General features: G+C 40.9%; 2 protein-coding genes across 4 annotated transcripts; one reads left to right on the plus strand and one right to left on the minus strand.

Moving 5' to 3' along the window:
* Positions 1-41: 41 nt before the first annotated feature.
* On the minus strand, positions 42-4,027 carry LOC117760803. 3 transcript variants are annotated; one of them, XM_034584124.1, is made up of 5 exons: positions 3,721-4,027; positions 3,213-3,551; positions 2,870-2,923; positions 2,327-2,452; positions 42-585 (listed from the first exon to the last, which is right to left on the minus strand). In XM_034584124.1, exons 1-5 carry the CDS (start codon positions 3,755-3,757, stop codon positions 422-424), a joined length of 720 nt encoding a protein of 239 aa, XP_034440015.1. In that variant the 5' UTR covers positions 3,758-4,027; the 3' UTR covers positions 42-421. The 3 variants fall into 3 exon arrangements, with proteins under 3 accessions (XP_034440015.1, XP_034440014.1, XP_034440016.1); XM_034584123.1 differs by having other exon boundaries at positions 42-588; XM_034584125.1 differs by lacking the exon at positions 2,870-2,923 and having other exon boundaries at positions 43-588.
* A 1,970-nt stretch (positions 4,028-5,997) lies between these two features.
* fsd1 (fibronectin type III and SPRY domain containing 1) lies at positions 5,998-17,047 on the plus strand. Its single transcript, XM_034584117.1, has 13 exons — positions 5,998-6,165; positions 6,929-7,024; positions 7,159-7,290; positions 8,573-8,674; positions 8,924-8,946; positions 9,923-10,044; positions 12,987-13,196; positions 13,293-13,391; positions 13,503-13,650; positions 13,748-13,830; positions 13,945-14,196; positions 15,195-15,283; positions 15,380-17,047. The coding sequence occupies exons 1-13, from the start codon at positions 6,151-6,153 to the stop codon at positions 15,488-15,490; spliced, it is 1,482 nt and encodes a 493-aa protein (XP_034440008.1). The 5' UTR covers positions 5,998-6,150; the 3' UTR covers positions 15,491-17,047.
* The last annotated feature ends 10 nt before the right edge of the window (positions 17,048-17,057 follow it).

The following is a 17,057-nucleotide window of genomic DNA, read 5'->3' on the forward strand; positions in this document are numbered from 1 at the left end:
GTGTGTGTGCGTGCGTGTGCGTGTGTGCGTGTGTGTGCGCGCGTGTGTGTTTGAATTAAATTATAGCAGGCCTATATCCCTCTATTACACGTTCAAAATTACAAACTACATAACAAAAACTACATGTTTAACATCTTAAACTTTAATATAAAAACAAGCAGACACTTTTACACAACGCATTTTAGTCCCATCACTACATAACTAACACTAAACATAGCACTTATTTACAATACAAAATTACTGGCAACATAGTCAAGTATTATAGGAAAAGAAAAAATAACAGTTTTAAGTTTACAGAATGCACCATCTGCCACCTTGTGGCTTATTATAGCTATTTTACTGAATGGGTTCTACTTGAAAGAAATGAGTCTAAATACAATTTACAAATATACAGTTTAAGTTTAAGAGCTCCTTGACCTCCTCACTTTTTCTGCTTCCATTTGCCGTTGGCATATATCCTGTTGGATCTCGGGGTCCAGAAGTCATCAGAGGACGAGCGTGTCTTCAGGCTGTCCAAAGGCAGAGAAGGCCGAGGTGACGGCTGCTTGTGGGCCACAGGATGAGTGTTTGCATAGATCTGATCTTCTGCTGGATGAACAGTAAAAGCACCATAAAGTTGTTAGGTGTTAGGTTGCTAGTTAATTTATTAATCAAATATGCTGTATATCTATTGTAACATGTTTAATGTCATTTTGTTTTATTATGATGTTTTCTGTTTGATTAAGATGCTGTTTTTTGACTTGGTTCCTTTGAGATGCACCTCACTAAAGAGGTTAGAGGTTAGAGCTTGAAACTAACTAAATTATTACTGAAAATAGAATTTCATGAAATCTATTTGTGGTAAAGACTGGTGAAGAGAGTAAGTTTGACCTTTTAAAGTTGCTGATATATTTTTATTATATTTTTGATTTAATTTAATTTTATTTATTTCCTTCAAAGACATTGATAAAAACCTAGTATTGTGAAGAACAATGTCCATAAATAACCTATAATTTTCCTCGTCAATAGTTATGTATTGTTTCTGTTTAAAATAGGTACTGCCATGTTAAGAGTTTGGATTTAATCATCTACTGTCACTATATCTAGTTGCTAATATATATATATATATATATATATATATATATATATATATATATATATATATATATACACACACACTCGAGCAAATTTCAGGTGCATGGACACATAATATACAGGCGTAACATCTGTCATGTACATCTAATTTATGGAAAGACAGTATAAATGTTTCACAGATCATCCTTCTAATCTCAGTAAATGCTGTAAGGTTAAAAAAAATCCATCAGAAAATGTGTGTAAATATTATTGAATAAGATAATTATCAGATATCACTGTTGTCCATATTCTCTCATGGATCATTGCTGTTGATTTCCTAAAGTGCTGAAATCCATGAAATTGACCATATTTTCCGAATCTGTATGGCAACAACTCCTGTTGATTATGGTTTATAGGTGTGGGGGTCGGGCTTTCTCCTGTTAAGAGCACCCACCGGGAGTAACATGTCGTATAGTAGTAAGTGTCATTTTTCACTCTTAGTTTTAGAAAAGTGGGATGCACCTTTAAGGGCTTCAGACAAAATAAGCTCCCCTTTAAAAAGCAAATGATTCAGCAAAACTCTACATGGAAAATAATTTCATATGAGAATTATATACTGAATCTATAAGGCAAATATTATATAATTTATTTCTTTATCACACACAGAGCGATAAAAGTGGTGGGTGCTGCAATGTGGTTAGATTCTTCGGGGGTTGCTGTCTTTACCTGGAAGTATCTGATTCTGTTCTCAGTCCTGGTCAGATCAAATCTCACATACGCAGCTCCTGCACTGAGCTCTGTCTGCAAAGGGGCCCCTCGACAGGTCTTTGTGCATTTTTGCTTAAACCACACAGTAGATGATAGACAACAAGAGCTGTCCTACATTTGAAGATTTTCCCACGCTGCGCTATTAACCTGCACATCTTTGCTTACTTTGCCTCCAGAGCTTGTGCAGATGTAACCACCTGCTATCGTATGAAAAAGGCTCACTCTCTCTTCTGTTCTAATGGTCAGAAATACATGCATTCAAAAATAAAATCGGTCTCTTCCTTGTTTCTCTTGTCAGATTTTTTTTTTCTGAATAACCAAATTTTAAAGCGGAGCAGATTTGAACTGACTGGGTCTTGCAAAGTTTTCCGTGATATTATTTGTCTCATGCTCTACTTTTTCTCACAGCGTCTTTCATCACAGACCTACAGCCTCTCTTCTCCTCAATCCACATGTTTGCTGTCGTGTCATTATAGGTCAAGATGATAGTCTGAGGTTTGTGTACCTCTCCTGCTGCGGCATCTCCTTCTCAACATCACAGTTATGAACAGCAGGACGATCAGGATGACAGTCGATACCCCCAACAGGAGCCACATCCACCAGTGGATGGGTTGGGGGTCTTCTGGGTTAGCTGTTGCAAAAAAATACAAATAAAAATCACAAGGTTTGTTAAAAGAAGACATGTGCGTAAAACAATCCTCCATTAGACAGATGGACAAATGACTTTAAAACCTGAGAATCAACACTTTCTAACCACGGAAATATTTATTACATTCACGAAAGCACACAACCGGGCAAGTCCCAGCAGAGACATACAGTTTCACAATGCATTCTCTTGCCACTTACTCTAATCTTAACCATCACAACTAAATGCCTAAACATAATTTAAACCTTCCCATAACCCTAACCTGAGGAGAGGACGGAACACCTCTCCTGTCCTTGAATAGGAGACAGGCTCAGTTCCCCTAACCCTTAACTACACCTAACCCTCACACTAACCTAATAGCGAGTCTTAACCCATTAAACAGCCAATTTAAAAAGTAAGTACCTTGCTTACTAGTCACTAGTGACGGGTACACTGTAGCCTCCATTAAGCTCTTCGCTGTGATGGAGGAAACAAAATAATACTTTAACAACATTCATTAAATAATAGCAAGTCAGAGTAATTACTGTATTCATGAATATATTATTGATATCATGTTTCGTCATAACAGGCTATATAGCAAGACATTATCTAACATTTCTAAACAGCACGCACATGGTTTATATGCCTCTATAATACAGTTCTAAGCAGGTAGAACTGTTTCTTATAAGTTATAGTAATACATTGACAAATACTGTACATTTATAGACTTAAAATGTCTTTACACCTGCAAACTGCACATACTTACCAATAACTATTTGTGTTCCATTGCTCTTAATAACGTTACTGAAGGGAATCTCCACAGTGACTTCACAAAAGTACCATCCGCTGTTCTTCAGGGTAACATTTGGTAGGGTGTGGTTCTCTCTAATGTCTAGCAACTTATCATTCTTCACCATACTGCTAGAGATGTTTGAAGCGTTGTCTGAAGATCCAGAAGGGCTGAAGGACCACTGCAGACGAAACCTCTCGTAACGCGAAGTGTTCAAAGGGCAGCCCAGAGTCAGAGAGGAACCAAGAACGTCCACTTTTCTCTGTTCTTCACCCAGAATCACATATTGTTTACCTGAGACCACCATGACTGCCACTGTTATAGATAGATAGATACATAGATAGATAAGTACTATGATAATATAGAATGCTCAGTAACAATAACTAAAACGGGAAAATGTTTCCGTAACTCTACACATGTGAAATTTCAGTCCGTTCTTTCATCATTGCATTAGTCTCTTTATAAATAGTCTATATGGTCTTACCTGTGAGCAGCACCAGAGTCGACTGTTTCAGCCACATTTCTGTCTTATCGCATGAGGTGTGATCGTCTTCTCAGAGTCATCCTGTTGGTGCCGTCTGACTATCTTCACATCTGTCACAACGAGACTGACTGTGAGAGTGTGTGTGTGGGTGGGAGGAAGTTTTCTCTTTCCTTTTTTTTGACTGTATGACGAGTAAAGGTTGCTTTCACTGAGGAAACTGGCTGTAGTGGAGGTGGCCCTGCTCGCCGTTCCACAGTCCCGGCTGAGGACCAAAGGTGACCAGAGGCCTTTTCTGTCAGGGCTCCAACTCTTTGAAACAATCTCCCTGAGGAGATCTGTCTGGCAAACTCCTTCTCCTCTTTTAAATATCTCTAAAAGACAAATTTTCTTAGGTGTTCAACCTAATTCTGCTACCGACAATTTCAATAATTTTATATTTTTATAACATTTTTTAAATCTTGTTTTTACTCTTTCCTCATCTGATAATTCTCTGTATGTCTGCATCTGTGCAATATTGCTGTGAAACCTAAAATAGCTTTTAAATTGTTTCTTAATGTTTGCCTTCAATTTTTCATTTTGAACTTGTAAAGCACCTCGTAACTGTGATTTGAAATGTAGGTGCTGTATAAATAAAGGTGTAGTTATTGTTATTATATATTGTCCTAATTTAAAGACATCAGAGGGTCCTACTGCTATGCCGCGGCTTAAAATGTACATCCTGCACACTTCTTCACAGTGGTGCATAACAGTTTTTCAGTGAGATACAGACAGAGTGAAAAAAAACAAAAAAAACATGGAGTGACGACATAAGGGGGATTGTGAAACCCCTGTGGGTTTTGGTGCTGTGTCTTTCTTGAAAAGGCTTCCTGTGACAAGAAACAACTATGGTGAGTGGAACATAACGATTCCATCTAAAAACCACAACCTGCTCTAGAGACAACAGGGATCAGAGATCAAGAAGTACATTCTTCAATTATAGTTTCATGCAGGACGAGATGATTAGAGCTTTGAAAACACAATGACTTTTTAGTGTCTGACATTTTACAGTTGGGTATTAAAAACAGTTCCACTATTTTACAATGATATCTGACACAAATGTGTCTTTAAGTTCATTTAAGTCAAATGAAGAAGCATGATAATAAGTGACTATGAATTGTTTGGTTATGACAGTGAACAGTGATGATGAAAAAGTTTACAGGTGGTGTATTTCTTATGAATCCTCATGATCTTGAAAGTGGGTACTATCTGTGATGAAAGAAATGGACTTAAATCCTTTGTTTGGTAGGACGGTGGTTTACATTGATTTGACAGAATCTACAATACTGCATGTTCACGTGTTTTGGGGTATTTAATGTGCAAATTGTTGCACATATTTGTCTTGATTTTGGTTCGTTATTATCAAAACGAACCATATGAATACAAATTATATGTAACAAAGGTTGCTGATTTTTACAACCATAGAAGTTAAGGAAGTTAAGTATAGTAAAAATGAAAGTGAATAAAGTGTGTTGTTGAAAATGTTGGAGTTTGTTTACAATAATAAACAAAAGTCATTTTTCTCTCATCAGCCAAAACAAATTACATTATATTATGTTTTTTCTCCTATTACTATTTAAAGTTATTTATTAATTAATTCACTCATTAATTCATTGACCTAACAAAATGAAAGCCCTTCTCTGTTGTGTTTGCATTTTATTTTCTTCCAATTTGTATTCGTCATTACCTCGTTCTGCTTGTTTCACTTAACTTATTGAATAACTTAATTTTGAAAAATGTTTTTCCTTTAAAAGGTCCAGTGTGTAAGATTTAGGTGAAAGACATCTATTGGAAGAAACTGAAAATAAAATAATCAGAGTGATGATTTCACTAGTGTGTTTCATTTAAATTGTACAACTTGTGGTTTTCTTTACCCTAGAATGTGCCCTTTATATTTAAATACTTTATATTTACATCAGCAGCAGGTCTATGGAGGCCAACTTGTTTGTTTTTTTACAGTAGCCCAGTCTGGAAAAACTAAACAACGTTTGAGTTTTTATGGCAACTGAGGGCTAGAGGTTTGGAGGGGGAGGGTGAGGTGAGGGGTATTCAGCTGCGACATGCAACTTCACCACTAGAGGCCACTAAATTCTACACACTGAACCTTTAATTGTGAGATTAGTAATGACTCTCAGACGATCTCTCCGACAGTACCTGAAAGCAGCATCGCTCCGCCACACAAACACCATTACCCAGAATCCTCCTCTGCCGCATGCGCTCTACGCACTACGGCCCAGAGGCGTTGGTGGTTGGTGTCCGTCCGAGAGATGCGTCTCTCCCCGGCAGCATCAGCACCAGCTCCGCCGCGCGAATAAACCGAGAGAACCGGGGCACGGAGGAGGAGCAGCGGCGGCGTTTGCGGCTCCAGCGGCGCCGGAGCATCGGGGCGGCGAGATGGGCGACCAGAAGGTGAGCCGGAGCCCGAGGAACAGGTGTCTGTGATGGGGGGAGAAGCAGCCTGTTTCAGGGCGTAGTGTTACAAAGGAAGCGGGGGGAGACGCTGCAGAAACCCGGGGAGTTTGTGGACGTGGGAGCAGCTCGTGTTTCACAGCCGTGTCGTTTGCATTGATACGACTCTGTGCGGGTGAAGGTTTATCATTTCCGCGCCTTCGACGACTTTGTTACCGGTGTTTCGGAGCAGCTGCAGCGGCGGACCGGACAGGACCGGACCGGGGGCCTCGGTGCAGGTCCTCTCGCATCAATAAACATTACACAGTTCTTCCGTGTTAATGATGTTTCACTGTGACTGAGCAGCGTGAGAGTGGATCTAATCAGTGATGTCATATATCAGAGGTGTAGTCCGGCTCATAATCCATCTAGTCCCCTTGCAGTGGGCTGTTCAGTTCAGTGAAGCCGCATTATTGAATTATGAATGCACATCCTTCCGCCCGTGAAGTGTCCTCCCTGTGCTCAGAAGCTAGTCCCTCTGACCCCATCTGAAGAACACACATTTGATCATGTGTCTAAAGGAGCTCAGAGCCCAGAGCAGCTCGTGTCCTTGATGATCAGCAGCACCTCTGCTCGTCTGGTTCAGTGTGGAAGAGAAACCTGCAGCCATTCAACCCTCTGATGGAGAATATTTGACTGTGCACGCTTTGCTTTGAGGCTCTGAAAGGATTTGATTCGACAAAATATCAAATGTACAAATGTGATCTTTGTGTCATCTTTTCAGGAATCTCTGTTTAAGATCACCCACACACTGGCCATGAAGAATGAGGAGATTTCAAACTTCATCGGCACTCTCAAACAGAACCTCGACAACCTGGAGGTACAAAGTCACAGAAAACCTCGATCCCTTTAATTCACAGTGTGGCAGCTGTCCTCTGTCCATGTGTTCATCCAGCTTTTCAGGTGAAAAGGCTGCTTCCCATTTTTACTTAATTTATTGTCTTGTGACACCAGGCAAACTCCAACCGGGTGCAGGACGACCTGCAGTCAGAGTTCACCGCCCTCCACTCAGTCCTGGACGAGATAAAGGAAAACATGCTGACACGCATCAAACAGGAGAGAGCCAGCCGCACCTACGAACTACAGGTATTTACCGCTCTATCTGTTTTTACAATAAGTGTGAATGTTTGTAAGATGCAGTTATTTAGAACAACCTGAAAAACATTTGGAATTTACTCAAGCTGCGATGTATTCATTTATTTTTTACTTCTTTGTCTCATATCATACGTATCTGACCATATCGTGATCACCAAATGAATCGTGTGTTTCGAACTGATATTCAGGCTGTTGTGGAGGAACATGTCACCAACTTTAGTGCAGAATCAAACAAAACACAATTTAAAACTACCAGGGTTTTTTGCAGGCTCTTAAAAAATTCTAAGCTCAATAATCTAGGCCTTAAAAAACTTTAAATATGTTAAAGCAAGAACAAGGTCTTGAATATTTTTTTCAAGGCTTTAATTATGTCAGTTTTTGTTTAACTCTACTTCCATCACTCTTAAGAATTTTTACGAGAAATGTTTTGGCGCCATACATGGTTTGTAATGTCTCTGTGTGTAGATCTTTCCCAATGATACAAATACTAGCACGCTACGATAAAACTACAAATAAGACCAACATGGAGCTAATCCCTGCTCAGAATTTGTACACCCTGTACACTGTGTGGATAACTACTGTCTCTGCCTGACAACATAGCATTTCAAAGGTTGTTTTCCACTCGACTAATTAAAAAAAAAGAAATTGCTTGATTAGTTAATTTTTTTAATAATAAAATTGATATGTACCGCTGAGGTCTTCTTCAATATCAACATAATGTAAAGGATTTGTTATTCAAATTTGACATGGCAGGAAAAAAACATAGGATAAACCAGATACAACAACTACTACTACTAATAATAATCATAATACAGAATATTGGGTAGAAATTAATTCATATCTTTTTGAAACAGAAGAGAATCAAGGCAGAGGACATAATACCAAAAATAAATACATTTATTTATTTATAAAATAATTTAAGAACACGAGGAATTAAAGAAGGTTCATGTCATGTCTGGAATTGTTGATTTCAGAACTTAATCACTAAAGGGCTGATTTTTTGTCAGTTTCTTGACCATAGAACAGTCATTTCAAGTCAGCTTCTGTGAAATTAGCTGTTTTATAATATTGTCATGTTGAAATATTCTCACAGTGGTGTCTTGATCTCTGGTGCAATGATCCGACACCCTGCAGTCTCAGGACAAAGCCATGACTCTCAAATGATGCCGCAAACACCAAAGCCTGTGCAGGGAACATAATAGTCCCATTATACTGCAGCGAAACGGCTGTGAGTTTGCAGATGTTTGACTGTGTGACGTGATATCTTGCCCAGAGTCAGCTGAGCGCCTGCTCCAAAGCCCTGGAGAGTTCGGAGGAGCTGCTGGAGCTGGCCAATCAGACACTGTGCTCCTCGGAGACGGACGGTTTCACCCAGGTAACTGGGCGACTGCTCTGCTGCTGTGGTGCTGCTGCACTGTTCCCCTGCTCTCTGAATGTTTTAATGATTGACCATGAACTTCAGTGTCCATATATATGATTGAATCCGTGCTTCTTGTGGTGTAGTGTTATCTTAACACCTGCACATATTTTGTGTTAAATGAAATGTGATGGGTTACAACTCAGTTTTCTCTTTGCTCCGTATCTCTTCTCTCTCTTTCATTTTCCCTCTGCTCCTCCTCTCCAGGCGGCCAAAGACATTAAGGATAGGTATAGTACTCAGCCATCCCTTGCTTCCATTTTGTCATAGCCTCCTGTAACCAATGAGCTATCTCATCATCTAGCATGCATGCGTTCAAACGTGTAGCCACCACACCCATTCTGTAGACAATAAGCACCATGGAAAAGCTTTCTTTTGTCTCTGTTTCCCACTGTCCTCTAAAGTCTGTACCATCCGCTGTCAGCCTCTCCCTGGATAAATGCTCCCTCTCTAGTTCTGCTTCCTAACGCCCGGGCCACAGTGGATAGCTGAGCAGTGCGTGTGCAGAGTCTTGCGTTTCATTTTTGCCCCCACGTTATTGCGTAAGAGCGGCCACCAGCATGAGACATGTCTGATCCGCGCTGCTCTTCTAGAGAGTCGGGGTCTCGCCCATATTCTCCACGTCTCCACACGCGATTCACAGCAAAATTGAATTGTATGAAAATGATCTTTCCCCTCAGTTTCAATGTCTTAATATTGAATATGTCTCAAACATAAATATTTGCATAACCCTGTTTCAAAGTAAACATGTAAAGCACACGTAAGGTTTTTTATTGACTACGGCATTCATTTGTTTTATAGTGGCTTTATTGGGAAATATTGGCAGGACTGGAGATGCATAGCTTCATACCGTAGAGTCTTGACATTTAGCTGAGTATATGACCCACTTTCATTTGAGGAAATACAGTAGTCATACCTAAAACCTCCCGTAGCAGCTGCAGACACGCTCTGTGTGAACAACAGATGTGCGTAAGCAACACAGCATGCGCTGCACATGCACCCAGTGTGACCTGGGCGCAGGTGTTGACCAGGATAATGAGGTCAGTTGTAGTAACAGAAGTGTAGCTAGTGGCCTTTTCTTAGTGAGCTGTACTAGAATCACCTGTTTGTGTGTTAGTTTTTCCTTCTCTGACTTAGTTGAATAATGCACCGTGCTTGTCTCCACCCTGTGTGTTTGTCTCTTTCTGTGCGTCTCTTTGTCTGCAGCGTGACGATGGCTCCGGCCTTTCGCCTCTCCCTGAAGGCTAAAGCCAGTGACAACATGAGTCATCTGATGGTGGATTTCAGCCAGGAGAGGGAGATGTTGCAGGGTCTCAAGTTTCTCCCAGGTCAGATCCACATTTACAACAAAGACACGCTGATAGAAACGTTTGTAGACAGCATGATGTAAATAAAGCTCTCTTCAGACATGCACTGAAATCTGGAGGGGCTGCACGTGAGAACACAAAGTCAGTTGCTCCGGACATTTTCCGGAACTTTTCCTCCAAGGCCCGAGTAAAATGTCTGGAAAATGTCCCAGTGAGCCCATGTGGAAAAAAACTGTTTTTTTCCTATCTTTATTCAAGAGTGTGGTCTTTCAGTTTGAGCACATGACTTGTTGAATTCATGTTCAGATTGTGTACTGCTTTTCATCCAAACCCTGCCCTTGCACTCAAATAGCCCCTGTTCGCACTTAAATTTGCTCTGCTCCTGCTCAAACTGTGTGCTTGCACTCAGATATATTGTTGCTCGCACTGATTTCCTGCACTCCAGCTTCAGCCCTTCTCCGCACTCGGGCTGCTTTCTGCCGCTCATGAATCGTCTGCTCTCAGATTTCTCCTCTGCTCTTGGATTTTTTTGTGGAACAAGCCTGTCAAAATTCCCCAACCAATAGAATGCCAGGTGAGGTGTTGACCACTGGTCAACCAATGAAATGAATGATATCCACTCCGACTCTGCTCCACTCCCGCCCTCCATGGCTTTATTATATGGACTTCCCCTTGCTGTATATTCCGGTATATACAATAACTGTCTTTTTATTCCAAAAGTATTAGAGAAAGCAAGGGGAAGTCCATATAATAAAGCCGTGGAGGGCAGGAGTTGATGAACCCGGTCAAAGAGTAACCGCCTGCACGCGACGCTCAGAAGTAAAGCGAACGCGCCCGCAACGACCAGAGGCCAGTGGTCAACACCTCACCTGGCATTCTATTGGTTGGAAAATTTGAGAGGGTTGTTGCACAAAAAAATTCCAAGAGCTGAGGAGAAATCTGAGCGCAGACGATGAATGCAAGCACACAATTTGAGCAGAAGCAGAGCAAATTTAAGTGCAAACAGGGGCTATTTGAGTGCAAGGGCAGGGTTCTGATGAAAAGTAATACACAATCTGAACATAAATTCAGTGTGTTGTTGACGTTTACACGTTGAAGACACTAGTGAGATCCGAGAGCTTTTGGTGATATGGGCCAACGCCTGGTCGATGTGCTATAAACAAAAACACATGGTTTCTGCAGTAGAATGAATAGGTCTTATCCTGCATGCTCTACCCAGACGCCACCCCTTAATTGCCTGACATTTTCCTGTTGTCTGACCCAGACAATCTCCTGTTGCGTTCATCATATGTTAAAGGCAAACTCAATTTTCTGGACAATTTACAGAGTTCATGTCTGTAAACTGCCTAAGTAGATTTACATCAGTATTGTACATGTTCTTCACTTGTGTATTTCCATTTCATGCTACTTAATACTTTAAGCTACAGCATTTCAAAAGGATTTTTTAAATTTTTTGATCCATAACATTTAATTAACTGCTGCAAATACTAGGCTGTTCACTAATTTGGATTTTTATACGAAAATAATTCTTGCTAAACTTTCCTTCTCAAGTCATTTTAATCTGTGATTGATGATGGTCAATTGATGATGATCAATCTATGCATCTTATACTCAATTCTGAATTAAATTAAACAAGAAAATCTGGCCAAATCTGGTACTTTTACTCTTGATACTGATCTTTCAGCTGGAAATACTTTACTTTTACTGTAGTAGCTGGGCTATATGTGATATTTGAAAGTTAAAAAGAGGAGCCAATAAATGCAGGTAAAATAATCTTCTAATGGATAAATCTGTTTATCAGTGGTATTATACACAGGTTTTAACCTCTTATCACCTTGGTTACATTCGCTGTCAGAATAGAAACCATCTGTGAGACTGTCTTTCAGATTTTCCACTTATCAGTATTGTATATACTGATGAGTCAAATTACAAGTAACATGAAACATTGCTTTCTTCGCTCAGGGCGATGAAACCACAGAGATTGGTTAGCAGCTCTATGACACGTGTTAACCTCATTCGAGAGCTGGTGTGGTTTTACAGCTCACCTATGTACTGAAGGGGTCGAGCTCATTGCGAGCAGTGGAAAAGCTCAGATAAAACCACTCTATGCCTCCTCTGCAGCACCAGACGACAAGCCGATGAGCTGCTAAGGAAAGTTAAAGCTTGACTGGCCATATTCTTTCTATCAGAAGCTGTTAAAGCCCTACGGAGCCCCACTGGGGACATTAGTGGAATAAATATTATTGAGTGGTCACAAGTTGATAAGGTAATAGGGGGATCATTTCTCTGTGGCCACTAGATGCAAATCTATTCACCGACAGTGCCAGGTGATGGAAACATTTGCAATCACTAGTTTAGAGAGACATAGGACCCAGTGTTGTCAGTAAAGAACAGATTCATATCTTGTGGCCACAAATATTAAGACATGGTCACAATTTAGTTATCTCATGGACACAAGTAAGTTATTTCGTCCCAAAACCTTAATAACTCGTGGTCACAATAATATATTTTGCACCAATGCCACCAGGGGCACAATAGAGACCAAATGAAAGGAAGAGTTACAATTAAACCTACATTTGTCCACTGGCACTGGCCACAAAAGGACTCTTGTCTAGACAATACTATTGTCTAGACAATTATCCGTTAACAAGGTATACGTAGCTACTTACAAGGTGAAAATATGCTGACCTGGGTCCCTACCAGGATGTTCTTTAATTTTTCTGCCACAAAGTGGGCAGATATTTAAAAAAATGGAGCTGCTTTATTGTACATATTTATGTAATGTAATTTCCTGTAGACAAAAATTAATAATAGATAAATCTTCTGTTTAATATATGTATTTTGCACAGAATGTGTTACTGTCAAGTGTTGAAAATGTTTAGCATGAGCGGGGTTGTGTTCACAGAAACTGATTTTGGATGTCCCTCAAAACAGAAATGGTGTTTCTTCTCTTCCACATTCAGTTCCTGCCACTCCAGAGATCCAGGTGTCAGAGTGCCAGGTGTGTGACAACACAGTGACTGTAGCATGGACCTTACAGGAGCCTGACACTAAGATAGACCACTACATACTGGAACATCGACGGACAAACCACGAGGGTCCACCACGCATCAGGGAGGACTACCCCTGGATGGTGGTGGAGGGGATACGAGAGTTGGAGCACACACTGACGGGTACAAGCAAGGCTGTGAAGAGACCTTCGGCATTTGTTGTTTGAACCCTGATGAAGCTGATTTATAAGTTATAGTTTTGTTTTTCATTATTCTCAGGTCTGCGCTTTGACACCCGGTACATGACGTTCAGAGTGAGAGCGTGTAACAAGGCCGTGGCAGGAGAGTTCTCTGAGCCAGTTACTCTAGAAACTCATGGTGAGAATACAGGGCATAAACAGCAGGTCCATTCACAGCAGGTCACAACCATTTAAGTGTTTTATTCGTTTTAAAAGTTAATAAAAAGTTTGCTTCCTGCTCGGTTTCCAGCCTTCACCTTCAAACTGGACTCTGGTTCGGCTCATCAGAACCTAAAGATTGAGGACTTGAGTGTGGAGTGGGACAGCGGCGGAGGAAAGATCCAGGACATCCGCAAAGAGAAGAACCGAACCAACTCCCCCATGCATTCTCCAGCCAGGTTTGTATGGATGATGACTGCAAGGTCCTTAAACCATGTCAATGATGTCATTATGAATAAATCTGAGTCTCTACCCTGATGTCTCGTCTATAATCAGGTCAGCACTCATGTCTCCTAAAAGAGCCCCGACTGCCCGTCCAGGCAGAGACCGGTTCACGGCAGAGTCCTACACAGTGCTGGGTAAGAATTTCTTTTTTTTTCAGTGCTAAAGGTTCATAAGCACAACTCTTAATCTACTTAATATTGATACTGTAATTCCTGACCTGTATTATCTGGGCTTTTGTCTCATTACAGCTGACACCATGATCGATGCCGGCCAACAGTACTGGGAAGTGCGGTTTGACAATGAGAGCAAGGCCTTTGCTGTCGGGGTGGCCCTGCGGACCCTCGGCCGGTTTGACCAGTTGGGGAAAAGCAACGCCTCCTGGTGCATCCATCTGAACAACTGGCTGCAGCAGAGCCTCACAGCCAAGCACAACAACAAGGCTCGAACACTGGACTGTCCGATCCCAAGCAGGATAGGAGTCTACATCAACTACGAAGAAGGTAAGATAATCACATTCACATAGTTGGTGTTTGATTAGAGACAGAATCATTGCTGGTCTATTGAACTGTGGGTTTCAGTGATTCTCTCTCCAGAGCAGAAATTTCAGTTTGTCACTGATGCTGAACAAAGAAAATACAGATTACAGATATTCAGTTATAACTCTGCATTAAAAAGCCACTTAAAATACTGCAGGGCAGATGATTTATTTGTATGTGCTTTATTATTAAGATATTTTTATCCCTGTAGACAGAACATTAATCAGCAACAGTTTCGACAACAGCAAAAAAGAAGCTTCTAAAATGTGAGGATTTTCATTTTGTATTCATATATTTAACTAAATTTAATAACATAAGTTCCACTGAGGTTAAAAAACTCTTTTGTAAGGTTGACCAGGCAAAATTAAAAAAATAAAAAAAACGTATTAAATTTAATTTCAAATACTTTAGATTTTTGGGGGATGTTGATCAGGCCCCTATAAGGAACTTTTCATTTGAGTAGAGTTTGGTGCCTCAGTGGACAACAGTGTTGATTTGTCCACCTCTCCTGCTGTAATAACATCGGCATTTGTTTTTGAAGGAGTGAAAAAAGACACACAGCTGTTTGCACAATGCATAGCGATTAGATAATGTATCTTTTTGTTGCTGCATGAATTTGTTGCTGTAGGATTGTTGACTTTGTGGGTTATCCACCCGAACACAGACATTGAGTATAGTTTATAGAGAAGGCCCATTTTCTCCCTGATTGTCTCATTGCTGTTGTAGGTCATAAAGATTAAAATGAGACTGTTTCATAACCAGTGAAAATCTACTTGTAGGGCCTTTAATTTTAAGACATCACTCCAGGCCCTTTTATATAAACATTCAATAAAGTAAAATAAAAGGTTAATTGATAATTTGTAGAAATAATTGACAGGTAAATCAACAATCATAAGAATTTTCGTTGCTGTCCTTTTTTATTGAAGTACATGAGTGTGATTGGCCTTCTTCGCTCTCTCCAGGTGCTCTGTCTTTCTACAACGCCAAAACTAAGCAGCTGATGCACACCTTCAAAACCAAGTTCCCACAGCCAGTTATACCTGCTTTCATGGTGAGAACTGTTTCTTTAGAAGCCTCTGTGCTCTCAAACCATCATCCTGTGACCTCTGTGTTATCAATCTGGCTGTCACTTTGCTGCCCCCTGCAGGTGTGGAATGGCAGTTTCTCAGTAGTGACGGGCCTGCAGGTTCCCAGCATGGTGCAAAGCGGTCAGAGGAAGAACAGCGGCACCAGCAGCTCCAACGCCAGCCTCACCTAGACCCATCCAGTCAGCAGCTCGATGCTACACCAGCTCGATCTGATCGCTGTCACCCGCTGCAGAACATCATCTCTGCCATGACGCCTGTCAAAGCCATATCATGGAAGAGTTACATCACTGGGGTGCGATGGTTTAGCCTGTTTCTCATGTCCGTGCATGACAACATAAATGTTTTTGGGAACGAGTTAGTCATCGGCGCCCTCAGTGACATAATCCTTCATATTTGTGACTCTGGCTGTTGTGGTTGCTTGGGGCACGTTAGGTGTAGTCGTACTAGTTTGTCACTCTCTACACATTCAATTAGCACTGTCCCACTGCTGCTAGAGCAAATATTTAGCGCTGGCCGCTGCCCTTCCTTCCTTCCTTCCTTCCTTGCTTCCTTCCTTCCTTCCTTTCTGTCTTTCTTTCCATCACCAAAACTATCAGTTGTACTGTCATGCAGCTAGCTGCAGGTGCAGGGTCCAGCCCTGTCCTGTCCGCTCTCTCCCTGTGCCTTCTTTGTCATTTCCAAACTGATTGGCCAGATCGGGTAATCTAATCCGCACCATCATGCTAATATTTCACTGCAAGATCTGGTCTCCCTATTTCAGTTTAACAATGTATTGTGTCAGTGTCAGTATATCCTATTGTAACTTAGTGGTAAATATCATCTACTGAATCTGCCTCTATTCATCAACCAACCTATGTAACCCAAATAACAAGCTGCTGTTAGACAGAGCTGCTAAGTAGAATGTAGTTCATCACTCAATCAGGATTTATTCTACTTTGCCAGCAACTAATGGATCTTGAGAAATGAACCACACACATAATAGGGATGTTGTAGTTGAATTCTTGCCATGGCATGAAGACTTATCAGTATTTACTGCATTTCATTTTGTAGTCAGGACCCACACTGAGTGTAAGAAACTGGATCCTTCAGCCTTCTGCTCAGGTTCTGTCAGTTTTAAATGAGTCGGTGTTGAGCTTCGTCTGACAGAGGGAGTTTTCCTCATTCTAACGTCTTGAAGTGGAGTCAGAGCCGTCAGACACGGCTTCAGGAATTTGGAAATGACTGTACTGTATTCATTGTATTCACCTGACTTGCACCCTAATGCTTGTATGTATAGTATGTATGTGTCTATACCTAATAACACCACTTAATCTGCAGAGAGATGAGTCGTGGGTGTGTCTGTCGTCCCACAATAACAAATAGCTTTCCAGTAGCTACAGCTAACTTACTGTGGTGTGAGGATTAGCAAGGTTTGGGATCCACCTGGGCTAGAAAGGAAAGTGGTGGCCTCTTGAAATTGTTTACTGATGTTACTGATCCTTACTTGTGCACTCTGAGTAGCGTCCATGTCATACAACACATGGTAAAAGTCTCACTTTGCCCTGTTGCTCTTTGTTCCCCCGAATGCATCTCCTGAATAACTGTAGCCTGCAATGTTTTAAGAAGCATCCAGCTGAGATTTATGTTACCTTTATTTCACGTGTGGACAAAAAGTCAGTTTATTGTAAATAGTTTGAATTTTTCCACTATAATGTATCAGCCATTGAGGTAATAAAGGAGTGAGATCACTTTGCTCAC

Source organism: Hippoglossus hippoglossus, chromosome 4, assembly GCF_009819705.1.
Source record: "Hippoglossus hippoglossus isolate fHipHip1 chromosome 4, fHipHip1.pri, whole genome shotgun sequence".
NCBI lineage: Eukaryota > Metazoa > Chordata > Actinopteri > Pleuronectiformes > Pleuronectidae > Hippoglossus > Hippoglossus hippoglossus.

Excerpts from the sequence above, each read along its gene's own strand:
- LOC117760803 (XM_034584123.1), bottom strand. The coding sequence starts at position 3,757 with ATGTGGCTGAAACAGTCGACTCTGGTGCTGCTCACAG. Across the intron at positions 2,924-3,212 it reads TGGAACACAAATAGTTATTG|CGAAGAGCTTAATGGAGGCT; the intron begins GTAAGTATGTGC and ends CCTCCATCACAG. Across the intron at positions 589-2,326 it reads GAGATGCCGCAGCAGGAGAG|CAGAAGATCAGATCTATGCA; the intron begins GTACACAAACCT and ends CTGTTCATCCAG.
- fsd1 (XM_034584117.1), top strand. Across the intron at positions 7,025-7,158 it reads AGAACCTCGACAACCTGGAG|GCAAACTCCAACCGGGTGCA; the intron begins GTACAAAGTCAC and ends TTGTGACACCAG. Across the intron at positions 8,675-8,923 it reads AGACGGACGGTTTCACCCAG|GCGGCCAAAGACATTAAGGA; the intron begins GTAACTGGGCGA and ends CCTCCTCTCCAG.